Source organism: Saccopteryx leptura, chromosome 8 (assembly GCF_036850995.1).
Source record: "Saccopteryx leptura isolate mSacLep1 chromosome 8, mSacLep1_pri_phased_curated, whole genome shotgun sequence".
In the NCBI taxonomy this organism is placed as follows: domain Eukaryota; kingdom Metazoa; phylum Chordata; class Mammalia; order Chiroptera; family Emballonuridae; genus Saccopteryx; species Saccopteryx leptura.
Window position 1 is genome coordinate 27357774 of NC_089510.1, and position 7811 is coordinate 27365584.

The 7811-nt window shown below is 46.4% G+C and overlaps 1 protein-coding gene across 1 annotated transcript; it reads left to right on the forward strand.

Moving 5' to 3' along the window:
• The first annotated feature begins 905 nt into the window (after positions 1–905).
• On the forward strand, positions 906–6352 carry RPL24 (ribosomal protein L24). The gene is made up of 6 exons (XM_066347039.1): positions 906–1022; positions 1146–1221; positions 1798–1908; positions 5301–5437; positions 5746–5809; positions 6228–6352. The coding sequence occupies exons 1-6, from the start codon at positions 1018–1020 to the stop codon at positions 6306–6308; spliced, it is 474 nt and encodes a 157-aa protein (XP_066203136.1). The 5' UTR covers positions 906–1017; the 3' UTR covers positions 6309–6352.
• Positions 6353–7811: the final 1459 nt, after the last annotated feature.

The window sequence follows — 7811 nt, forward strand, 5'->3', positions numbered from 1 at the left end:
GCCACTGCCACCCATCATACATGCTGAAGTGTATAGTATTAGGTACAAGAGGTTGAGACATTAGCCGTCCGGTGGGTCTGGCCAGAGCTCTTTTCCAGGCTTCAGACAAGGGCTCTGCCCTTCTCTGCACAACATTGGGCTCTGGGCTCCATTAGGCAGCAGCTCCACAGCCCAGGCCTTCCTCGATAGCAGTCCTCATTTGTGTGTGTGTGTGTGTGTTTTTCTTTTTCTGTTTTATTTTTTAGAGAGGAGAGAGAGAGGGAGAGACAGAGAGAGAGAAGGGGGGAGGAGCTGGAAGCATCAACTCCCATATGTGCCTTGACCAGGCAAGCCCAGGGTTTCGAACCAGCGACCTCAGCATTTCCAGGTCGACGCTTTATCCACTGCGCCACCACAGGTCAGGCCAGTCCTCATTTTGAGGTACGGTAGCGCCTACTTACTAGGGATTTAGGAAACTGTGTGAACTACTAATGCATGTAAATACTTGAGCATACGTCCTGGCATAGAGCACTCAATGAATGCTCATTATCATTCATGCAAAGCACCATCACGCACAATTCGATCCGCACGATGTCATTACGTTTTTGCAAATTGTGAAACTATTAAAATTTAATGTTGTTGAGGGATGGGCCAAGACGGAGGGCAAAAATGTGACTTGAAGTTTTACCTGAGGGGCATTCGTCTGTGGGTCACTAAACTATAAGAGGGAGAGTTCACATTCCTGCAGCAGGTGTGGCTCTAGGACATTCCGCCGTAGGAGAGAAGGACTCTGGCAGAACGTGCCTGCGGGCCTGTGAGACCGTCTCTACCCTCTCAACCCCAGACCTTACCCTCCTTCTGCAGAACGCGGCTGCTCTCAAAACGTAGATCAGGCGCCTGGCGGAGTGACGTCATCACCACGCGCCCGGATTAGAGAAGGAAATAGGGGAGGAGATTGCCCCGACGACTTGACACGTCCTTTTCCCATGATCCTCTCCTTCTCTTCACCCACTCGCCTTCTTCCCGGCATCCGGAACCATGAAGTAAGCAGGAACCTGGGATCCGAATCCTTTTCCATCTTCGGGCAGATCGCTTCCCCGGGGTCCCCGACATGGCTCCTCTTTGCCATAGACGCCCTCCCTCATGGGCTCTCGCTTTTCTTCCAGGGTGGAGCTGTGCAGTTTCAGCGGGTACAAGATCTACCCCGGGCACGGGAGGCGCTACGCCAGGACCGACGGGAAGGTACTGGAGGCCGCGTCGGCCGGACGCAGTCTGCGCTCCCCCGGGAGCGACCGCTCTCATTCGGGCTGGGCGGGCTCGCTTGCGGCGTCGTTCCTCGTCCCCGAGAGGCTGGCTCCAGGGCGGGTCTGCGGTGGCTGTAGGGATCCGAAGCCTCCGAGCGAACCGTTCTAGAGCTTGGATCTGGTGTGAGTTAGGTCGGAAGTTGGGAGTTTGTGTCACGCGAATGTCCCGCTGTGAGGAAAATGAGCCATAAAATCCGGCGATTTTATGAACACCAAAACCCCCGGGGGTCCCGGGAGGCACAGGAGCCAGGTGCCTCCCGGACTGTGACGCCCCACCCTCCCCTGCGACCGGAGTCCCGCTTTGCCAGCTGCTCAGAGACGGGACCAAAGGCAGAAGTAAATCTCCGAGCAGCTGCCCAGCTGTCTGCCGGGTTGCGACCCGAGCCGTTTGGTCTCTGGGCCTCAGCCGAGGAAAATGAGTGTAGAACTATGGATCCGCTCAGGATCTCAGCTTCAGCCTTTCTCTGCTTGGTATCAGGTAGGCACCTTAGGCTCTTCGAATTTGTCGTGATAGGTTTTCCAGTTTCTAAATGCAAAATGCGAGTCGGCCTTCCTTTCCAAGAGGAACCCTCGGCAGATAAACTGGACTGTCCTGTACAGAAGAAAGCACAAGAAGGGACAGTCGGTAAGTGAAACGCGCCTTGGGGTTGTGGGGCTGTCTCGGGGGTCGTTTAAACTCGGATCATCTGTTGCTGCTCTTCTGTAAAATGGTAGCTAAGTGACACAGTGTGCGGACGTGCTCTTCAGTTGTAAGTCCTCAGACAGTGAAAGAAATGACTGAGTGATAGGAACAGTGGCTCCTTGTGTATTTTATTAGGCTCGCAGTAAATGCCAAGTTGAGATTTGAAAGCATCCTTTCGCCTGTCGGCTAAAGGACATTAAGCGCACTTGGGTTCCAGGGCACCGTGGAAGAGTAAGGTGTTTCAGTGAACAAAAGCTGAGCGCTTGGGTAATTTGTTTTTTGTATTATGGTGTTTAGTCCTAATAGATAGGAGTGGAGTTTTCCAGTGTAGAAATTTGTTCTCAAAACGGGATGTGGTTTTTTAAGTGCTCTTTTAGCTTGATGGAGGTTTTTGAGAAAAGGTTTGAGTGCAGAAAACAGTGGGATTAGTATCCAGGAGGCTTGGAGTATTTAAGCTTGTGAATGTTTAGTAAGCACCTCTTGAGTAAAACACATTACTCGGTACTGAATTTATTTATTTGTATTTTTCTGAAGTTGGAAACAGGGAGGCAGTCAGACAGACTCCCGCATGCGCCCCACTGGGATCCACCCGGCACGCCCACCAGGGGGTGATGCTCTGCCCACCAGGGGGCGATGCTCTGTTGCGACCAGAGCCATTCTAGCGCCTGAGGCAGAAGCCACAGAGCCATCCTCAGCGCCTGGGCAACTTTGCTCCAATGGAGCCTTGGCTGCGGGAGGGGAAGAGAGAGACAGAGAGGGAAGGGGGGGGGTGGAGAAGCAGATGGGTGCTTCTCCTGTGTGCCCTGGCCGGGAATCGAACTCAGGACTTCTGCACGCCAGGCTGACGTTCTACCACTGAGCCAACCAGCCAGGGCCTCAGTACTGAATTTAAAAGGGGATTTGAGCCCTGGCCAGATAGCTTGGTTGGTTAGCATCAGCCCAAAGCACAGAGGTTGGCAGTTCGATACCATTCAGGGCATATCCAGGACTGGGTCGATATTCCCATCTCTCTTTCTTCCTTTTTCACTGGCTAAAGTCAATAAATAAATTTTTTTTTTAAAGAATGGATTTGACACATTCCATGGGATGGCCATTACCAAAAATGGGAAATAAGTTTTGGTGAGAAAGTGGAGAAATTGGAACCCTTGTGCATTGCTGGGTATAAGATGGCATGAGCAATGTAAGATCCAGCAATTTCTTTTCTAATATATATCCAAGAGAATTGTAAATAGGAACTTAACACAGAAAAATTGTACGTTGGTGTGTGCATAGCACTGTTATTTACAATAAAGAGCCAAAGGGTGGAGACAACCCAGAGCCCCGTCAGTGTATTGAATAATGAAGTGTGTTGTGTACACACAGTGGAATATTACTCGGCCTTAAAAAGCTGACAGCCGGCCAGCAGGCACGAACCTTTAAGACGTGCTAAGTGAAATAAGCCAGAGTAAAAGGACAAATGTCACAGTGTTCCGTTTTTATGAGGTAACTAAAGTAGGCAAAAATTCATAAAGACAAAAAGTACAGGATACCGGGTCGGGGGAGGGAAGAATGGGGAGCTGTCATTAATAAGTACGACGTTTGGAATGCTGAAAACGTTCTGGAGATGGAGAGTGTGGTGGTTGCACATAATTATGGTTGTATTTAATGCCACTGAACTAGACACTAAAAATGCTTTACAGTGGTTAACTTGGTATGTATCTTTTACCACAATAAGGAAAATATTTTTGAGATGTATTTGAGATTAATATAAACACGTAAATAATGGCATTCTCTATAATAAGATTTCATCTCAGTAAAATGTTTAAAATAAAATGAGCAGTTAATCACACATGTTCCCTGTTTTCCACATATAGTTTGTTTAAAACTTTAAAGATAATTGCATATCCTTGCCTTAATAAACAGTTCTTCGAGTATTTTTAAATTTTTTCTTAGACTTAGGGTACACTGCAAATATTTGAAGTGTTCTGTCTTGATTCCTGGACGTTCCCTAAACAGTGGTCAGCAAACCGCGGCTCATGGGCCACATGCGGCCCTTTGGCCCCTTGTGTGTGGCTCTTCCACAAAATTAGGAGTACTCTAATTAAGTTAATAACAATGTACCTACCTATGTAGTTTGAGTTTAAAAAATTTGGCTCTCGCCTGACCTGTCGTAGCACAGTAGATAAAGCGTTGACCTAGAACGCTGAGGTCACCAGTTTGAAACCCTGGGCTTGCCTGGTCAAGGCACATGTAGGAGTCGATGCTTCCTGCTCCTACCCCTTCTCTCTCTCTTTCTCTCCTCTCTAAAATGAATAAATAAAATCTTTTTTAAAAAATTGGCTCTCAAAAGAAATTTTAATCATTGTACTGTTGATATTTGGCTCTGTTGACTAGTGAGTTTGCCAACCACTGCCCTAACACGTGGTGACTTTCTTCTCAGATTTTCTAATTTGACTTATTCCCAGTGACAGTACTTTGAGTAAAAACAAAGTATGTGATTTAAGGTTTGATCATTTTTTCCAAAAGTAAAATTCTTTAAAAGATTTTACTAATCACTTTTAAAGTACTGTCCGGTTAACTTTCTTAGAGTTTTAACTCTTTGTAGTAAAAAGTGGCCAGGATTTCCAATAAATGGTTTAACCAGCCCATAATAAAAGGTCCAAGAGAGAGCTCCCGCCCCCCCCCTTCTGCCGTGTGATACGTAGTGACAGCAGGAGGAGGGCCCTCACCTGACAATGCTGGAACCCTGACTTCCAGCCTCCTGGACTGTGACAGACTTCTGTGGTTTACAAGCCATTCAGTCTGGTGTTTTGTTACAGCAGCCCAAATGGATTAAGACAGAAACTAATCTTAAAAGACTTCATTTCTGCCCTGGCCGGTTGGCTCAGTGGTAGAGCGTCGGCCTAGCGTGCGGAGGACCCGGGTTCGATTCCCGGCCAGGGCACACAGGAGAAGCGCCCATTTGCTTCTCCACCCCTCCGCCGCGCTTTCCTCTCTGTCTCTCTCTTCCCCTCCCGCAGCCAAGGCTCCATTGGAGCAAAGATGGCCCGGGTGCTGGGGATGGCTCTGTGGCCTCTGCCTCAGGCGCTAGAGTGGCTCTGGTCGCAACAGGGCGACGCCGCCCCGGAGGGGCAGAGCATCACCCCCTGGTGGGCAGAGCATCACCCCTGGTGGGCGTGCCGGGTGGATCCCGGTCGGGCGCATGCGGGAGTCTGTCTGACTGTCTCTCCCTGTTTCCAGCTTCAGAAAAATGAAAAATGAAGGAAAAAAAAAAGACTTCATTTCCCTTCCTCAAAGATTTAGTTCATTTCTCACCCAAATTCATGAATTCTGTTCCCCATCTTTTTGCTTTGTAGGAAGAAATTCAAAAGAAAAGGACCCGCCGAGCTGTCAAATTCCAGAGGGCCATCACCGGTGCTTCTCTTGCTGACATAATGGCCAAGAGGAATCAGAAACCTGAAGTTAGGAAAGCTCAGCGGGAACAAGCTATCAGGTGAGGAGCCTTCCTTGTGAGCGTTGTTGAGGTTTACCAGTCAGAAGTTCATAATACAATACAGTCTGATTGATTTGCTCACATTTCTGTTTGCAATGAAAGCTACTGTGTAATTCCTAATATACGTTACTGACTTGGTGGTTAATAACATTGACAACCCCTTTTGATTTCTCTTAAAAATAATTGGGGATGGGGGAGGAATATGATAAATTGATAAATTCTATTTCTCCATAACACTGATTCCTTGTTAATAAGCTGTGTCCTTAAGAAGTAAAGTGCTTTGCCTTAAGTTATTTTTACCCCTGCAGGGCTGCCAAGGAAGCAAAAAAGGCTAAGCAAGCGTCTAAAAAGACAGCAATGGCTGCTACTAAGGTAATTATGAGATTGTCTTTGGTTCTTTTTATTTAAAAAACAGGAAAACATTTTTAATCCAAATTGTAATAAGTAAATAAAAGTTTCAAGTTTTTAAAGAATTTAGTGCAGGCTCTAATGAAAATGATGTTTTCACTGGTTTCTGGGTGAGTGTTTCTTAAAATTTATTTTGAAATTTTAAATTTACAGAAAAGTTTTCAATAATAGTAGAGGGTGCAGCTTTGGTCAATGTTATCAATTTAGATGACCATAGTTTAAAAAAAAAACCAGAAAATTAATAATGGTCCTATACGACTAACAAAAATAATGTCCTTATTTGTTCATAGGATACAATTCAGTATCCCACATTGGGCATAGAGAGGGGTGATTAACAAAAAGAGTTGCATGGAATAATTCTACATAACGTATCTTTTTGCAGGCTCCCACAAAGGCAGCGCCGAAGCAAAAGATTGTGAAGCCCGTGAAGGTTTCTGCTCCCCGTGTTGGTGGGAAACGCTAAGTTGACACATCAGATTTCTAAATAAAGGCCTGACTCTAACTAGATTATGGTGTGTTTTTTACTCTGAAAATAGAGGCATGTTGTGCCTGTATGGTGATAGCTGAACTACAAAGTTAAGAATATAAGAACTAGGCTTTTTCCCCCAAAGAATAGTTTATTTAGAAAGTCGGAGAGAGAGAAGCGAGCTGTAGAAGAAATGGACTCAGGGAACAAGTTACAGAAGCAAGAGCAGGGCCATGGAAGCTCAGGGAAAGGGAGAGGCAGGAGAATGCTGGGGGCGGGACGAGGAGAATTGGGGCGGGGCACGGGTGCTCCCTGGAGAGCTGCCGCTGGCGTCTATTTCCTAGAGTCCGTTTTTCTGGAATAGTGCCTTCTAATGTAAGGTTCTTAGTTGGAGAGATGTTAAGCCAAGTGACGGAAATAAGATCCGTATGGTCAAATGCTAGCTTTGCTTAGCTGAGGGTGAGGGCACATTTCATAGTCTGCAGTGTCTTAACTTTCTGGTTCTGTGGCTAGGCTGCTGTGCCGAGTTAGTTCAGCTTGATTACTAAAAGTACACTTTTTTTTTGTTGCCTGTGTCTGTAGAAAGTAGACCTTTTTATTTCCTTGGTAAATGATCCTTTTCCACAATAGACATTTATATTGGGTTTACTTTTTCACTGGTATCTCACCTTTTAGCATTAGCTGATAGCTGAATTTTAAGTGCTTAATCAGCTGTATTAATCTGCTGTTTTCCAGAAAGTAGTTTAAGTGAAGAGTACATCTTCAGTAGAATATACTTAAAAATTCCCAAAGCAGTTTGCTGAGCTGGAAGTTTGACATAGCTTACATAGCCAGAGTTAAAATTGCAGAGATGCCTGAGTAGCCTGCTGATGTTTAAGAAATATATGTATGGCCCTGGCCAATTGGCTCAGTGGTAGAGCATCGGCCTGGCGTGTAGAAGTCCCAGGTTCGATTCCCGGCCAGGGCACACAGGAGAAGGACCATCTGCTTCTCCACCCCTCCCCCTCTCCTTCCTCTCTGTCTCTCTCTTCCCCTCCTGCAGCCGAGGCTCCATTGGAGCAAAAGATGGCCCGGGCGCTGGGGATGGCTCCTTGGCCTCTGCCCCAGGCGCTAGAGTGGCTCTGGTCACAACAGAGCGACACCCTGGATGGGCAGAGCATCGCCCCCTGGTGGGCGTGCCGGGTGGATCCCAGTCGGGCACATGCGGGAGTCTGTGACTGCCTCCCCGTTTCCAGCTTCAGAAAAATACAAAAAAATATATATATATATGTATATGTATGTATGTATATATGTAAGATATGATATGGAAAATAGTGAATATAATTATAAGAATAGTCTACAAGCCCTGGCTAGATAGCTCAGTTGGTTAGTGCATTGTCCTGATACGCAGAGATTGTGGGTTTAATCCTCAGGGTACATGCAAGAATCAACCAATGAATACATAAATAAGGGGAACAACAAATCATTGTTTCTCTTTCCCTCCCTCTCAAATCAATAAAA

Bases quoted from the DNA above. Each gene is read 5' to 3' on its own strand.
- RPL24 (XM_066347039.1), top strand. The intron at 1,222-1,797 runs GTACTGGAGGCC...TTGTCGTGATAG, and splicing joins ACGCCAGGACCGACGGGAAG to GTTTTCCAGTTTCTAAATGC. The intron at 5,810-6,227 runs GTAATTATGAGA...ATCTTTTTGCAG, and splicing joins CAGCAATGGCTGCTACTAAG to GCTCCCACAAAGGCAGCGCC.